Raw genomic sequence first — 18,575 nt, forward strand, 5'->3', positions numbered from 1 at the left:
TGAAGACTAAATCAATTACTCCTGTTATCCAGAGCAGCAATTAAGCAGAAAGACCTTTGTTGAATGTTTGCTTCTGTTTTATACCTTCTGTGGACAAACAAGTGTCTAGAATTCTTAAAAGTCTCTTTTTTAAAAAAATAATCATGTGCTTTTTTAAGAGCATGCCGTAGTTAAACAAGAAAACCTGTGAGGAAACACTGTTGAAGCAGAGCTGTAACGTGTTATACCTGTCTCAGAGGACAAAAAGCATTGGCGCTCCAAGAATCACTCAGGTCAACAGGATTTTTGTCAGAACAAATTAACAGCTCTTTGTTAACCCTAGGCAAAAAAAATTCTAAGAATTCACCATGTGTCACAACATAAGTCACTTAGATTTTTAAAGGGCTATTTTCTGGTTTAAAGTAATCAGAATTTTGACAAGTTTAACAGACCGTTCACCCTGAGATCTGTATTGACAGGCACCACCTCCCTTGACTGACTTCACGGAGTTGTGTTCAGCTGACAGCAACTACCCAGACAGCTTAGGAGAGAAATTTAATCACTGCCAGATACAGTTTAATAATAGGACTGTAAGATGCTTACGTACTTGGCATTCTCGCAGTCTTCCAAGGCAAAGGTGTCAGTAGGTAGCCATCCTTGTATGAGACAATAGTTAAGCTTAATCCTAATTTGTAGGGGACTTTTATTAACACTGCTCCATTGTTTCCAGTAACAGTAGAATTTGCCAGGGTGTAGTTAACAAACACCTCTACCACCGCTTGTTGCAGGTACTGATGACTGATGATGTCGTTTACTTGAACTTTGAGCGTAAAAACAGATCCTATTGACAAAAAGAAAAACAGGAGGTCATGATAATGCATCACAGCTAAGGAGCATTGTTTTGTAAAGAAGTCCTGGAGTTCAGGTCTTCGCTATTCAACCAGTGCACAGTGAATCTCCATCTCTGGCCAAAGGCAGGGGTAACCATACAATTTATATACCCCAGAGAAGGGAGCAACAAAGAACCTTAAGATGGGGCAGAAAGGAGTCAAAAAGTGTTTATCAAACTCAGCAAATATAATAAATAACCAGTTAAAAAAAACCCAAAATAACAAACAAACACAACATTCAAAACCAAATTACAAAGCAATCTTCCCCTTTTTGGTTAAGCTTGAAGAATGCATCTGTGACAACGTGAGATTTACTGTGCTCTGCAATATCACACCGATATTACAGATGGTCTTGTTATCCAACCCTTGGCTTGGGACATACATTTCACACATGCACCTTGAGTTTGTAAAGGCAGAGAACCTGATGTCTACAGACAGTGGGACAACAACTTTATATTTACACGTGTAACATTATTATAAAGCAACCAAATGCATCCAGACCCTTTTTCAATGTTTTAAACTACCATTTCCCACCAGACTTTTCACCTTCCCACACTGCAACTTCTAAACAGTATTACTCTAATTAGAGGATCTGATAGTTCGTACCATATCCAGTGTCTTGCAGAGATCATAATTACAGTGACTAAAAAGTATGTTGAAAATAATAAATCCACTTAAACAACAGTCTCAATGTGCTCTGAATCACATTCAATTTCTCTCCCACCCTGATGTCAAATAAACTATTAGGGAGTCTTTTCACAGTATGTGAAAAGGGACAGAATTCCACATTAATTCCAGAATAGAGTTCATTTTTTGTTAGAAATGAAAATATCAGTGGATCACTGTTAAAAATATTTTAAATTGCAATTTTTCCAATATTTTGGGTACAGATATACTACTATGCAATATCAATGCACTACTTTGTACCCTAATACTTTCAAATACATTCATCATGTATTTTTATTTAGGTCAAATGTCAAGTTAAGTTATTTAAAATGTATCTACCCAAAAATCATACTTCAATTTCATCATGTAATCCCCACTATAATTGAGATTGACATTGCACCAAGAGATTACTGCCACTGACCTTGATTTAAATGAATAGGACTTGAGGAGCCGAGTGCAATCCATCAAAAAAACCTCAGTATGTAGTGGAAATGCCCTCCATGTTGGGCCTCTCTGAAATAAGTATTTATTTAGATCTATTGTATGCATGGAGCATATTGTATATTCATGCAAAAAATGACCTGCACATAACAAAAACTACGCTGGCCTCATTTATTACTGTTTACCACATACATTGTGAAAATTTACCAGCTGTGCCAGATTGATTCCCTACAAAGTTAGACAAAAAAAAAATCTACATTTCCTTCAGCAAATTGATACATATTTTCAGGAAAATTAAAAAAAACCAAACCAAACCAAAACAAAAAACCAAACAAACAAACAAAAAAACACAAAAAAACCCAAAACAAAACAAAAACAAAACAAAACAAAACAACAACAACAACAAAAAAAAAACAAACAAAAAAAAAAAAACACCCAGTGGCCCTCAAACATATTTGACAGAATGAAACAGAAAATGCACAATAATCCTGGAACAATGTAATCTGTTTTTTGGGGTTTTTTTTCTTATGTAGGATATTATGAGAATAAAATTGCTTTAAATTGCTGTCCTGGAGGGGTTTTAAATCATGTAATAATGGGGGGGGGAAATTATGTCATGTCAGCAAATTACAGGCTCCAAACAGCTCCTCTAGGCATTGATCCAGTTACACAGATACCAGCATCATTCCAGTGGCTGCCAAAACTTGAAAAACAGGTCATTTGCCCCTGGCCAATGACTAGTTAAAAGGCTACACAGGAGAGGAAACAGGCTGTGTACAATATTATTATCCAGTAATCATTTGGAAGTCAGGAGTCTATCATGAGATGGTATTCAAAAGTAAGAAATATTGTGGGAGGAAATTCAAGCTCATGCCAGTAAGAAGGAATACCAGAAATGCCTGTTATAAACTGGTATTTTAACAGCTGGAATCAAGTCAGGAGAAAAAGAGCCTAGTTTTAACAGCTGAAATAAGCCAGTTTAAAAAAACAAAACAACAACCAAAAAAAACCTAAAATGTACTCAGAAAGACAGAGTTTTTCAATCATTTCACTTTTAATGAGCATTTTCCATTTCTCGCTGACAAAAAGCCTGACAAGAAAACACAGGATTGAGGGCAAATGCCACAGCCCTCCTCCAGCTGTTGGTAAATTGAAAGGTTGTTCTGTGCAAAACTATTTCTTCCTCTCATCTCTTTCACTTACAGTCATATTAAACCCCACTTTCCCAGAACCTTTGGGTTCCAAAGAATATATATTTTAAAAAAGACTGTGAAACCATAGAAAGCTGTGCTATTTTCACTCTCTCACGGTGAACTGGAGAATATCATTGGCTGTTTCTAGCCATGCTGAACTTTGATTACATCCTTCTCCTACGGGAAATTGTCACAGCATTTCCCACTAGTGACATTCTGCCTGAAGGGCTGTTGAGGAGATGCAGAGCCAGGCTGGAAATGTGGATTGAAATCTTTCGCTGAGACAAAGCTCTCCAGTGGCAGTTCTGGAAGAGTCCCCACCTATGTGACTGTCACACACAGGCAGCAGCCACTCGAGAGAAGTGTTCACTTCATGCCCCTGAATATCCAGACACAGATTAAAGGAGACTCAAGCCCAGCTCTCAGTGCCTTTGGCCTTATCTTTTGTGCTAATACAAGAGTCTCCCTGACAAGAGGGAGTTGTGTCCTGCCTGCACTTGGATTTGCCAATAACTAGAATGGACTCTGCCAACAAGTAGCTTTAAACTCCCATGCAATGGTTTTGATGAGACTTTTTAAAAAACCTTTTCTTTGCACTCCTCAACAGTAACAGCACAGGAGACATGAGGATGCATCATTAGGCCTCTATCCAAATGCTTGTGAAATGGTAACGTGTTAAAAATCCAAGTGAAAAAAGCCAGAATCCAACAGTAACAATTTTCCACTCACACAGCCACGTTCACCATAGTTTTGCAGACCAGTTGTTGCAGCCCAGCTAAAAGCAGGACATTCCCAGAGCCCCAGAGCTCACTTTGTATGCAATTCTGGTCCTACAGCACTGATCATTTCTTCCCAGCCTTGACATCCCCTGACCAGCTCCCTCCTCAAACCAACCCCCTCACAAGTCTCATATCCATTTAATGTGCAAATTTATCATGGATTTAATGGCATTCAGTTATTAACAGTGTCACAGTAACATTCAAGACACCTAATTTGCAAAGAAAATACTGCCTTTCTTTTTCTTTTTACAAATATCTTCATTCACAAGCCTTTAAGGACAATTTCAAGTCTCAGCTATGATGGAAAGCGCAGTAGGACATTTAAATCACAATAAAATATACTGAAAAAACCAATTCAGATAAAAATAATGAACAATTGGTTAACTTTTTAACAAAACCAAAGCTGAAAACTTAAACAACGGGTGAACCTTGCGCTTTTTTCCGGCCACCGACACGTGCCAAACACAAGTGGGTCAGCTGTATCTCAGTATTAAAGAGATTTGACAGAACTCCGACAATTAGAAGTAAGAACTCAGTCCTCGCTAATTTGATTTGTGCCGCCTCAGAGGAAGGGACTCCTCTCTTGGCAGGTCCACTGGAAATGCCAGCTCCGACAGCATTAAAATGTCTCTGATAAACATTCATACAAATGCAGCAGTTATTCAGACAAAGGGAAACCAGGCCTTCTACCACATTTAACTACTTCAGAAACGTCCTGGTCAGTAAAACTGATGTCACCTTATTTCATTGAGAAAAAATATGTAATGCCTGGAACTTGGCCTCACATCAGTGTGCTAACTCAGAAATTGTATCATAGAATTAAGCCAAAGAACTGCTTGGAATTGCAAGCTGGGTACAAATGTAACAGTGGAAAAAAAAAAAACCAACCCCCCCAAAAAAAACCAACAACAACAAAAAAACACCAAACAAACAAAAAAACCACTCAGTTATGGCCCATGTAATTTGTTCTTAACTCTGCAGACAAGCATGTCATCTGGTTACCATTTATGTGAGATTTCATTAACATGGTCAAGGCCAGAGCCCTCACAGACACCAATATGTTCCAAACCACACGTGTCATTAACTGAGATATGGTGGTGAAAACACACACACAGGGCACTGCCCAGAAAGAGTTCCTACACATCCTGCAACCCAGCCCTAAGTCCCTTTCCCTATTTATCACCCAGTTCATACAGCCAAAGAGGTTCTGCGCCTGGAAGGAGGCAGTTACTGTTCTCAAACACACAGACAACTACCCAGCTAAGCAATTCTTATGGGATGAAAAGTAACAATCAAATTATTCATTAGTTCCTTCCTTCAGTGGGGACTCCTCTGACCCTTGCCCAGAGATGTTTAAACCCATGCCAGAAAAAGCACACACTGATATCAGTTCTAATGGCAAATGACTACACTAGCGTCCCTGCTAACCAGGCAGAGAAAACTGGACTATGACCATTTCCTTCGTGTTAGCTGGCTGAACAACCCTTTTTCTATCTTTTACATTCATAGAACACCATATTTTTTGGCTTAACACAATTAGTGATATGAAAGGTGCACTGATCTGTAAAGAAAAAAATGTGTAATAAGAAGGGGTATTACTACAAATCCAATATTGCAATGGGTATTGCCACAGGGGGTGGCAATCAATGAAACACATAATCTAGACAGCCAACACACATCTGGCTTCAGTAAAAAAAGGTCATACAAAAGCCATCCTCCTGCCCACAAACACCAATCCTGACTTCTTTAAATTTGCTTAAAACTACAGTAATAGCAGCGACAAACTACAAAAGCATAGATTGAAACAGTAAAAGCCGGTTTCAGTTCATTAAAAATCCACGTTCATGAAGGGGAGCTGTGGCAGCACCTGAGGGCTGTGGGGGTGATTTAGTGCAGGGCCAAGCCCCCTCCCCACAGGGCACCATCCATCCCTGCGTACCTTTGTTCTGGAGTATGAGACAAAGCACTGACACAGCACTGAGCTTCTGCCCTGCACAGTGCGTTAAAATGGCAAATAGGTGACCCCTAAACTCCCATAACTATTTTATGGGTATATTGTGAGAGTTATTGTCAGGCACCGGGGTAAGCTCTCTGGCTGGTTTTCAATTATGCTTCTCGTAGCTATCAAATAACCTGCAAATCTAATTAATAGCCTCTACAGCCAAATGTAGGCTTCATTTGTTAGCTATCAGTGTTCTTTTATCCTGTCATACTCCATGCAGTAATTTATAGACCCTAGTGCAAATGGGCATATACATGTATAAAGATCTTTCTAACTCTACACAAATCATTCTATCTATTCCAAATTGGTATCAGAATCTCATTTAGAAACTAATTAGGTGATTCTTTATAAGGACGTTTTATATGCTGCTCCTCTGATTTAAAACAGTAGCAGAAAGTAAATAGCAGAACATTATTTTTTCTCCCTAAGATGGAACAGGAACACTGCTAAAATAAAAAATACACTGTGATGTTTTGGCTTGTGCAATTTTGTCTTTATTAAGTAATTGTAAGTACAGTCTGCATATTTCATTTTCAACAACTTATGACTGAAGTGAGAAGCAAAGAAGCTCACACTTTTCACAAAAGAGCTGAGAAAATTCAGCAATTACCTAACCAGCTGTAAAAATCAATTCCTTGGGAAAAGACAACTTTAGATTTAGATAAGAATGCATGCTTGGGACAACAAATACAATCATTCCACCTGGCTGCAAAAAGGAAACACTTGGAAGTTGACAACTACTGCCAGTCTCACTCTTACACCTAGCAGGACGTGAAGTTTGCACCACCCCTCTCCAGAATCACTCTGGGAGTTAAAACTTTGCAGCCAGGGATACAACACTAATCCCAAAGTGATGGGTAAAGAACAGGGGTAACATAAGGACAGACACAGAATGCAGCAATTGCTAAAAATTGCCTTAGTTAGGTTGATCCTTAGGCAAAGTGGCAGCATTATGGCTCTAATTTTAAAGCAAGTACAGGCTGCTCCTTGAAATGCCCTTTGGAGAAAAGATACTGATGTTTTACTGCTCCATATCAGGGGTGCTGGTCACTACTGTTCAACTGCAGATGCAGAAAATGGTTTTTAGACTATACAGATACTGTAAAAAAAAAAAAAAAATAAACAAACTGAAGCACAGAGTTGATCTGCATTTGTATATGAACAGCCAATCCACATAATCTGTACAGTACAGTTCTGTATCTCTGCACTCCCTTAAAATATTTTAATGCGAAAATCAAATATTAGGATGTATATTTAAGAGAAGAGCTTTGGCAAACATCTTTGCAGTGACACAGAACACATTATCAATTTCCAAGGACAAAGCAGCAAAACAGGCTCTGGGAAAGTAGGACACCACAGTATTCCCACTGCCCTATTTCTGGTCAACCGATTTCCACAGGAGGCACCTACAAAATCTCAATTAGGAAGGAGCTAAGGGTAGATCCTGGGGGGAACAGGCAGTTCCTTTTACACAGAGAAATGCTGTTACAGTCATTTTTACTGTAGGAGGCCGTTTAACCCAATCTAGGCAGATTTAGGTGCTCCCACCAAGTTCGTGCTTCACAGTCAAGAAAAAGTGTAACAGATTAGAAACAACAACAACAAAAATTAGCATGCTGTTGCCTAAGCTTTGTCACACATCAGGCTACTCAAGTGAGCTTTTGCTGGAAAAAAAAAACAATTCTGAGAGGTTTTCAAATTAATTCTTTTATATTTGCTTCAAATAATGCTTTGTTTCAGATACAGAGAAACACTTTCTTATTTCACCAGCATAGCTGTGAAAGGCACGTGCAGACCCCAGCACCAGAATTGTCAGGCATCTGTACCTGGGTTAAGAGGAAATGAAAATGATTTACTAGAAGCTCACTCATGTCAATACATGCATCATTTCAGCACACACTACAGTGTTCAGGTGACCCTTCCTCCCACCTTATTGGGAAAAATAAAAATAGAGCACAAGAACACCTTTCACACACTATTCTTACTCCTCAGTGCCACATCAAGGAGGGGCTGCATCTCTTGAAACGTCTGGATACTTTTGCTCCTAAGAGCTGAACAAAACAATGCAGGAAGAGATGCAAACCCAACAGTCTGCTCTCATCTCAAACAAAAATACATCTGCCTTCTGCTCATTCACTGTGTTCTGAAAACTCCCTTTCCACTTCCTATTTCCCCCTGCCTTTCATAGTGTCCTCTTTCCTTTGCTGAGCTCTGCTCAGTCTCCTTCCTCCCACAGTTCAATCCATCCTGGAGTCATCTCTGTGATGAAGAGTCCCTGTAATATTTTAGCCAGTGAGATCACTGATTATGAAAGAAGACCAGTACTTTTCTAAAGATGAGGTTTTCTGCCAGCCTCACACTAAAAAGAGTGGTGAATTTATTACATGAAATTACATGCATTGAATCAAACCCATCAGGATGAGCACTTTAAAGGGACACTTCTAATCTAGCAGACTGAAAAACTGCCAGGAATTTGCCTCTGGGAAATTAGCATGATCCAGAGAAAACTTCAAGGTTCTAAGTAAATTAGTAGGTCAAAGACTAATTATTCTTTAGTTCAAAACAGACCCCAAATGCAGTTTCATATTATAATAAAACTGTATCAGTAGGAAGAAGCTGACTGCCTACTGACATACTGGAGCAAGTGTTACATATTTTACAGGTAAGAACAAATTCTTTTTCCCTTCTTAAAGGGATTTTGGTTGAAAAAAAAGTAAATAAGGGAAAAAAAACAGACCAGAGAAACAGAATGTTTATCTGAATCATACCTTGTCCATTTTTTCCCAGTGAAAGTATTCATAGACTTGGCACCACTTTTTACATAGAATTAACACTGCATTTTACTGATGCTTTCACAGAAAAAAAAAAAAAAAAAAAAAAAAAAAAAAAAAAAAAAAAAGCTGTTAGTAACATTTATTTACTGACAGTAATTTTGTTTCACTTCAGCAGAATAACTATTTTCTTTCACTTTAACAGAGTAATTATTTTTCTTTTATACCAACATATTTCAGGGGTTTATATTTTGTATGGAGTTGTGTGCATATGTAAATACAAAACTTGAGCAAACAACAAGAGGAAAAGGAGATTTGTTTTTTGAAGAGAGAGGTAAAGAAAACTGCAAAACATTCTTACTAGAAATCTCATCCTTGAATATTTGTTGAAAAATATTAATTTATGTCTCATTAGTACTTAGGCACTGAAGGAATTTCCAAGGAATCAATAGGCATTAGGTCAGTGTAAACCAATAAACAGTTCTCCGCACAACTTTTGCTATCAGTTCCTCCAAATTCAGAAGCAACTTAAAGGAAAGATGAAATTTAATCAGGACTAAATATGGCCAATATTCAACCCTGGCGAACTTGAGCTGCCATATTTTGATGTGATATTTGCCCAGCATAAGGTAATTTCTCACACATGAGAAACACTTAGACACTCCTAGTATTTCCCAACAGATTCCCATCCCATTAAATTCCATGAGACAGTTGTACAGATACTGATTGCAACACTACCTTGAGTTCACATTCAAGGAAAAAAAAAACAAAAAAACAAAAAAAACCAAAACCCCCTCCACATTTAAAAACCAAAATGCAAACTTTTAAATCTTGCAATTATTTTAATGGATTGGATTACTTCATAATCTGGATGGTCTCAGTATTCAAAGTCTGTACAATCGCATAGGAAAATCATAGCTTTTTCAATTTGAAGATGTGCTTTATGTATGAGAGGACTGATCTGATGATTTATTTGAATAAATAAACAAAAATAACCACTTTCTACAACCAGCTGTGTTCTGCCATTAGAAGAGGTTACACTTCTATCCAAGGTTTCAGACCAGATGCATAAACAACCTGCACGAGCACAATAATCATTCCACAGATGTCGACATGAACCATATATTGATGAAATTAAGGTCTTGCAAAAATCAATATAATAAACCAGATGATCATAGGCTGTATCCCTAATGATTAGTGCTGCATAATCAATGAGCACCTTCCTGGACTGATCCTGCTTGTAAGAAGTGCAGCAGAATGCCATCGGGCTAATCCATAAAGCTGCTAACGACTCACTCTCCTATCCAGTGGGAACACTCCCCCAAGCCCTTTGAAGTGCTCCTGGTAAGATATAGAAAATAGAAGGAAAATTCCCCTTTATACATTTTTATGTGCTACCTAAGCAAGAGGCATAAAATCCAGACAGGAAAGCAGCCATGGAGGTTAGATGGGATTTTTCTCCCCCCCTATTCCTTTAACACTGCATGGCACATATATGTCATGTAAAAAATTCACTAGAATAATTTTAAGTGCATAGCATGTACTGCTGCAAGGTACTCATTTGCTAAGGAGTTAAAAGATGTTTTTCACCATTAGATGCCTTCTCCACAAATTAAAATCAGACTGTGTCATCACCCAAGACAGAACATGAGAATTTACAGGACACAATAAACCTATGAGAATTAAAATTACCATAGCAACTCTGCATTTTGATTTGCTGCTATTTTGTTGAATCAGCCAGCCTGGTTCTCAGAGCTGTGGTTACTATGGAAGACTGAAGCAGAAATTCACTTTCCTGGGGCAAGGGAGACAGGCAGCAGACAAGATGAAATGCTGCAGTCTGCAGAGCTTCATTTATTTAGGAGTCATTTATTTTAAACATCATCTTCTGTAATTCAAGATAAGTGAGATAAATTATTAATATTACAAGAATAAAACCTTAAATAAAACTTACCTTTCAAATTAAGATAAATTTGCAAGTGAAATAGATTAAAATGAGCAAGTAAATACTAGAAGGAACTCCTGAAACCTACAAAATAAAACAGCTTTGCCCAGGCATTTCAGAGGCCATTATAAGGTTATTTTTTTCATTTCAGTTTACTCACTGGCTAATACTAAACCTGTAATGCTGCTCTTTCATTTTTTTCTTTTTCTAAATCACCACCAGTATCATTTTACCTTGCATCAGAGTTGAGGGAATGAAAATATTAAAAATACACATTTTGTTACAGAATATTGGGGGAAAAGGGAAATATAATATTTACGAAGGGAAATATAATATTCTATTTTTAATAAGGGGGATTTATATAAACACCACAATATATTATACACCTTCAAGAAAAATGGGCAAGTGCCTATTAGAGAATAAGCCAACAACATAGACTTCCCACTCATGAACTTTACAATTAAACCCTGAGCATTTAAACAGCAAAAATAAATCAGTCAGCAGCAGCATCTTGACAAAATGCGACCATTTCTTGTAGAGAATTTCTAATGATTTGTCAAACCTACCCTCTAAGAGTCAATATACTCAGAAAGAATATTCCAGTACCCTTGCAATATGAATCACCTTTTATTTTTTATCCTAATGGGTCAGGTACAGGATTTGTCTTGTGGAATTCCTAGTTGTGGCTTGTGAGTGGAATTGGCTGAAAAAGACCTGTACAATTTTAAACAAACCCTTAGTTTGACAGAAGGATGAAAGAAAATCACAGGAAAACAAAGTAGCACCTGTTTAAACATGACATTTAATTCTGTGAAACCCTAAGACAGATATGCATCCACAGACTCTGTGGCATAACACACTCCACAAACCAAAAATTCAAACATCAGTGCACGTTACTCACTAATTGTAAAGCTGGTGTTGCATTCAGAGATATTTTTCAATAACAACCTGGTCACTACTCTTGTCTGAAAATATTTTTCTTCTCCTAAAGCTGTAAAACCTCATACAACTCCTTCAAAAAACATATTTGTAATGCTGCATCAATGTCTGTCTTTCACCTGCAGGAAAAGATCCTCTAATCCCTTGGTAGAAGGTCAGTGTATAAAGGCATATATGGAGAAAATAGAACTCAAATTTTGCAGGACAACATTTCCTAGGGGTAGCTCTGTACATGTGGAATGGGAATTTTTTATTGCAAGAGTTAGGAAATCCATATTACAGCAACAAAGCAAGAGCACCCAACAAGCTACAGTCTCTTTCATATAGAAATTTTCATTAAAGTTGAGTTTCATAAAGTGAATGATCAAAAGTCACATAAAAACAAAGAATACAACATCGGGTATTAGCAAAATTATTGCAGACTGCTACTCATTTTCAGTGTCTTATTCCTCAGAGTTTAAAAAGGTTTGGAAAAAGGAGAAAGTTCCATCAAAATCAGACCACAGGCTAAAGCAAAACAATGGGCTCAGGACTGCAGCACAAGGACATAACTGCTCCGTGTCCGTGGATGCCACGCAGGGGAGCGTCAGTGCTGCCCGTGTTAATGACTCAGGCACTGCTGCTCGGAATCATTACTGCCTGGCTGCAGCTCAGCACTAGCTCAAGTGCTCCAGGAGCCAGCTGAAGCCCTCAGCTGTGTTGTCTCCAGCACAAACACAAGCTCTCCCTTCTCAGCAGGCAGCCCAAGTCCTGCAGGGACTAATGGGAAAACAACTTAGCACCATGGAAACCTTTCTAGGATGATGGAAATGGTTTGATTGGCACCGAGGCTAAGAATGGGGCAGTAAACACTTTCTTTTTCCCCCCAGATACTCAAAATTCATTCAGCACCTCTGAGCTTGTGCCAGCTGGACTGGGGGGAAACAAATCCACTTAAGTATTTCTGGGACAATCTGTTCCATGGAACACTAAAGAATCCAGCCGACAAACTTCTCGAGGTTTTCTCTACTGCGCTTAAGAAAAAACACAAGAGGGGGAGAAGGAACCTGACAACTAATTAGGAAGCAAACAGCCATGACAGATTCTTTTGCCCAACACTGCACTCAAACTATGCAGGATCTCACAAATGTTTTGCTGTGTCTCGCTTCCACTGAATTTAATTAGAGGATTTTCTCAACATCAGTGGTCCGTAATCCAAAGAAACTCTCTACTTCAGCTCAGTGAGAGTAAGTTTTCTCCTTTGCTCCCAGAAACCATGGAATAAGCTCCTCTGATATTTATCACAAGCCACAATTCATGTTACTAACAGTTTTTATTGTTCCAAACACACCATCTACCAAAATCCTGCATTTACCCAACAGAAAACTACTCATTTCTCCTGTTCAGTCACTTAATGAAATGCTTCAAAATAGAGGAAAAATATTTTCCAAAATTACATGAAAAAGCTTGTTTTAATTCCATTAGAGTCTATAATAGGTGGAGAGGGCAAGCACATCCTTCTTCATCTCAGCAAAACAGCCAATATTTTGAAATATCTTGACATCACTGACCTTCTCTCCAGTATAGCTCAGATTAATACATAGAAATTACCAAGATTCACCATCTCACAGAAAACAACTTCCATGAGGATGTTCCAATCAGTTTCTTTTGGGAGCCTTGCTCATGCAGAGTCATCAATAATAAATACATTTGGTGTTTTGCCAAGTTTCATAACCATGCTATGCACTAGTATCTATTTCAGCAGACTGAGCCAACTGTATGCATCATATTTATGAAACAGCCCCAAATCTGCAGCAGAGGATGTAACTCCACTTTGTCCCGATTTGCATGTGTTAGGAGAAAGCACATGGAAGACATGAGCCTTGTTTAACCTTGCAAAGAACAGGCTTTGGGGGCCCTAAACAACAGCCTTCCCTCAGCCAGCTGTTTATAGGGGAAAAGGGCCAAGAGCTCTGTGAGATGCTTGGCAGGGTAATGAAGGGCAACAGTCACCCACTGCAGGGAAGGATCTGACTGGACATGAGGGATTTGCTTTTCTCTCTAAGGATAAACGATCGTGGGAATAGGTTGTCCAGAGAGGTTCCCCAATCCTGAAAGCTCTCATGGCCTGACAGGAAAGAGCTCCCAGGTGTGAGCTCAGTGCCAACCCTGCTTTAAGAACGCCCCTGATGGCCTCTCCAGCCTAAACACCCACTCAGTTCCAGATCTTCAGTTACTCTCACGTCACAAAAAATAAAACCAGTAAGTATCACCCTCACTTGATTGGTTTATTTCAGCTGATTTTAATACATTTAGCAAATCTGTCTGAAAGTTTTACCTGGGGTACACCATCCTATGATAATTTGGGGCTCACAATCTGATGCAAATTCTATGCTTCATTATGGCAACAGGGTGAAAACAGATACTTTATCTTGCATGGCCTTACTTAATAACTCTTGCAGTAAATGAAAACAGTAATACCAATGACTCTGAAAATAAAATCAGTTTGAGTAATGAAAGGATTGCTCAGACCTGAAACTAAAATAATCCACAATACAAACCCTGAAAGCTATGTGCACACTCCAGTGGGAAAGTTCAAGCGTTAAATACAGGTAAAAAATAAATGAGAAATAAAGAACATAAAAGTATGTGAAATACAAGAAAACATTTCCGAAGAGGCAGATGGACTATTAAGGACCACACCGAAACAAACAAACAAAAACATCCAAACAAAACCCACCTAAATTCAGCTCTTTCCTCCAAAATAAACTGCATCATAATGAGTCAGTGCTCCAGCTGATCTGCCTATAACCACAGTGTATTTAGTAAAACCATCCAAGCCAAGACCAAGAGGCACAGGCTGGGGCCCTTATCAATTGAGCAACACTCCACAGACCTGAGAGCACTTTTGGGGTGCAGTGGTCACATCAATAATGGCTTTCAACCACAGTCTGCTGGGGACATGTTGAAGTGGCTCTGAGATTCTCTCTATTCCTCTGTTCCATGACCTCCTAATGCACATGGTTCAATATATGCCTCACACTCGTAAGCACTGCATCGTGTTCAACACACACAAAAAACCCCAGCATTCCCCACCTCAGCTGTCCTGCAGCTTAACTTGTACAGCTGCCACTGGTTCAGGTAAGATCCACACCAAAACCACCAGATTTTTCAAAATGGGACAAGGAAAAATCACAAGGTAGGGGGACAAAATTGTATTTTGCTTTCTAACCCACCAAAAGTCACAATTTATTTCATGTAATCTCAACAAGGGGCCACCTCTTGCCTCTTCCCTTGGTAGAACTGCAGTTCCTTAGGTACCTGGCACTATCAACAGTAAATGCAGAATGCTGGAGAGAGGGTCATGTGGAAGTCCCACAGGAGGAACTGAGCCTGTGACCCATCTCCTGCAAAGTGCCTCCTTTCCGCATTGTCACAACTGTGCCCTGAAGTCTGACTTCTTTCAGACAGCAGAGGCTCTCTTCGAGTCCATGTGATGAAACGTAATCACAGAAGAGAAAGAAGGACAAGAAATTGAGGGGAAGGAATAAGGGTTCATGCCTGCCCTTGGTAAGACTCAGGGGGCTTATGCATACACAGACAGGCAAGAACAACACTCCCAGGCCAGTCCACCCCAGCAGGGCACACAGATGGCTTCCAGGAGCTACATCAGACCAAGCCACACATCTCCAGAATGATGCCATGCAAGTGCTGTGAGCTGCAGACCCATCACTGTGGTGTTTACAGGAATGCACAATGTGCTTACATCCAGAGGGTCATTTAGGGAGAGTTAGGGCAGCTGGTCCAACTGAGACAGGAGGAGACTTTCTTCACATCCTCTACAAACAACTGACAGCTTTTTGTGAAGTGCACAGCGCATGATTTTTACTGGACAGAAGTGCTGGTGTCACACATGAGCCCTGCACTCTGGCTGAGGGGCTGTGTATAGGTAAGTGGTGCTTTGGAAGGTCCTCCACACAAAGGACTGTCCCTGATGATGCTGATCTAGAGCAAGAACCTGCTCACACTGCAGCTCATGTGTGCTCTCTCATATAGAGGATCTAAGAGTCATCCCTTCCTGACCTAAATCCCCTGAATGACAGCAGCAAACTGCCCAAAGGTTACCCTCTGTGCACACTGCCAGGTGTAGGTGTGAAAGGGACATGGGGTGGGGCTGTACCAGCATGTGCTCTGTGCTGCAGGCTCAGAGTTTGGAAGGACTGCCCTTTCCCAGGAATGTAGCTCTGCTGAATGGATCTGGAATGCCTATTCCAACTGGGTACATCTAGAGTGAAATCTGCCCTACTAAACGCTGGGCTTAGGGACCTCTGCAAGATGAATTCATCCTCTTCAGCTTTCCAACCCTGAATTCCCTAGCACAGGTTCTGTCAGCGAATACACTTCCCTGCTGCTGGTCACAAAGCTGCACATGCTCACAACCTCCCCTCCATCGTGTGCTAGCAGGAAAAAATGTTCTCAAACCTCATGTTTTTTGCAACTAGTGCCAGAGAAGCAAGGCAAGAAATGTAACAGCTGCTTTCAGCCTTCTGAATGAAACTTCTTGCAGCCATGTGTGGAAGGTGACAGTCTAGGAGCAAGCAGGAGCTGTGCTGGAACACCCCTGGCAAGCCAGGACTAGGCGGGAGGAACGAGACCTGGTAGTTTCAACCTACTGAACACAGAAGAGCTATTTGAGAGTAAACTCTGATGGCTCATCACAGAACCCGGGTGCTCCTATAGCACCTCAGAGGCAAAACCTATGAATTAGGAATGAAACACAGTATCAGCAGCAATAAAGAGGACACATTTGCTCCATCACATTGTGCCTCAAGTCCCCATTCACAAGAGAAGGATATAGTGATGTAAAAATATGCAACTTTCAAGACAACAAAGTAACCTATGCTGTTTTGTTAAGTTTCACACACCAAGAATTAAGTTTATTTTGAATAAACTTTCCTCTCAGATCTTTGCCTGTGTCTTCAAAGATTTCATCTACTGAGCTAGTTCACAGAGAAAGCATGCTACAGATCCCCAGTGACCCAGATAGCAGCTGCATTCCAAATTCTCAACCTGCCTTTTTCCCAGCCTGACAGTAATTCTGTGAATGTTTTTACATAGCAATTGGCCTTTGATGGTGTACTTTCTGCCAACAGATTGACAAGAAGGAAACTTTAGCAAAACAAATAAGAACTGCAAAAACTACCACCTTGCAATAGGTAGCTTCCTGCCATCACTAATCCCCTTGCCACTTGTGACCATGTAACCGTGGGCGCTGATTTCATGAATGCTAACACACTTTGTTTGTCTCAGTTCCTTACAATGAAAGCAACTATCAAGGCAAGTTTCTTGAAATCAAGCTTTCTGAAGTATAGAGCATGATGCTGTATAATGTACTACAGGCTTCAGTGAAAGCAAGCTTTCAGCTCAGGAGACACGTCTTACTCTTCAGAACTCCTCAGTACCCCTGTGTTTATATAGATTCTCTTCCTGAAAACAACAAAAAAGCACTTCCCTTCTTTCCTTTTTTTCCTATGTGCTTTACCATGAAAAAACCCCAAACTCTTCTTTTTTTTTTTTTCATATTAGCAACTGAGTGACCACGTGCACATGCATCTATAAATATTTCTTTCTCCTTATTCATTCCCATTTCAAACTGCAGATGCCTTATCCCCTCCCAGTGTCCTAATGCCCTTGCTGATATTTTGTTGCATTATGAAGTCCTAGAACAGCACAGAAAGCTCAGACACTTAAGAGCATCATCTCAAACAATCCAGGACATGTCTAAGTCTTGCATTCTTCCTCACCTAGCTGAGAAGCCACTATTGGAAATACTAGAGGCTGGGAATTCTGAGAAAAAATGAACAGCAAATCAAAGGCCATTTTTGTGAGCTTATTTCTTTAGGTGGAGTTAGCGTGCTTGCACTAAACCATCTGGCTGGGGTGTGCATGTAACACTTCTAACTTGAAAATAAACCTTTTCCCTGACACCAGTTATATTTCAGAAACTAAAGGATAAGAGGGTTGTGTTGCTGCTTGTATGAAACAAATCATACCTGTTCTGATCAGAAGTCTCTACTCAGACAGCCCTGGCTTATTGAGCTGGAACTGTATCCTACATAATTGCTGAGCCATGAAAATGACTGAATTTCCTTCCTTACTGGAATGCTAAAGAATCTCCCACAAAGCTTTTAATTCCTCACTCATTTTCTTGTGGTATCTGACTTCAACAAAAGCTCTAAAACAAAACTGGATTTATTGCTGCCCTACTAATCCTCAATCCAGTGACTTTGGAGACAGTAAGCCACAAAGATTGTTCCATCAAGTGACAAACAAGCCAGTCACACTACACCAGGGGGTTCTTAAAGTGCATTATTATGTATTATTGCTCAAATTCAAACGCAGAGAAATGCAACAAGATATCAGAACCAAATGCTACTCTAAATACCTAAGTATCAATATGCGCCAATATACAAGTCATTAGGAAAAGTATTCTACAGCAAGAAACATGGAACACCATGATTAAAAAAGCAGTAAGTCACACGTTGTTGTTTTGGAGAAATATTTCTCCTTTGGAATCTCAAATAAAAAGGAAGCATGAGAAAGTTTTGTCTTTCTGGAATGATTAGGAATAATAAGACAACATACAAAAGAGTTTAGAATACTCTAAACCAGAAAGGACTTGTCTGCAAGACAGCTTCACATCAGGCAGCCACCCATCATTGCATGCAGGCAGACAGTGCCCAGAAATGGGCTCAGAATCAAATCCCACAGGCAGCATCCAGACAGTGAATTTGTCTCCAGCAGGTAAAAAAGTAATCTCTAATTTTCTCTGGGTTTGTGAACAATCACGTATTTATCTCATCTGTCTCAACAAACATGGGTTTGTATATTAACAAATAAATACACATAGTAATTCCAAATCCCCCCTCTCCTTTGTTCAGCACCACTGTTAGCTGCTACAGCTTTTGAATTTCACCCTACAGAACCAAGC

General features: G+C 39.6%; 1 protein-coding gene across 1 annotated transcript in view; it reads right to left on the minus strand.

The window, feature by feature from the left end:
• FAM171B (family with sequence similarity 171 member B) overlaps nucleotides 1–18,575 on the minus strand; it is a 40,323-nt gene that overhangs the window by 18,038 nt on the left and 3,710 nt on the right. Inside the window, exon 2 of the mRNA XM_040070019.2 lies at nucleotides 587–820. Within this exon, the coding sequence (XP_039925953.1) occupies nucleotides 587–820 (234 nt within the window). The remainder of the gene's footprint in view (nucleotides 1–586; nucleotides 821–18,575) is intronic.

Source organism: Hirundo rustica, chromosome 7 (genome assembly GCF_015227805.2).
Source record: "Hirundo rustica isolate bHirRus1 chromosome 7, bHirRus1.pri.v3, whole genome shotgun sequence".
NCBI lineage: Eukaryota > Metazoa > Chordata > Aves > Passeriformes > Hirundinidae > Hirundo > Hirundo rustica.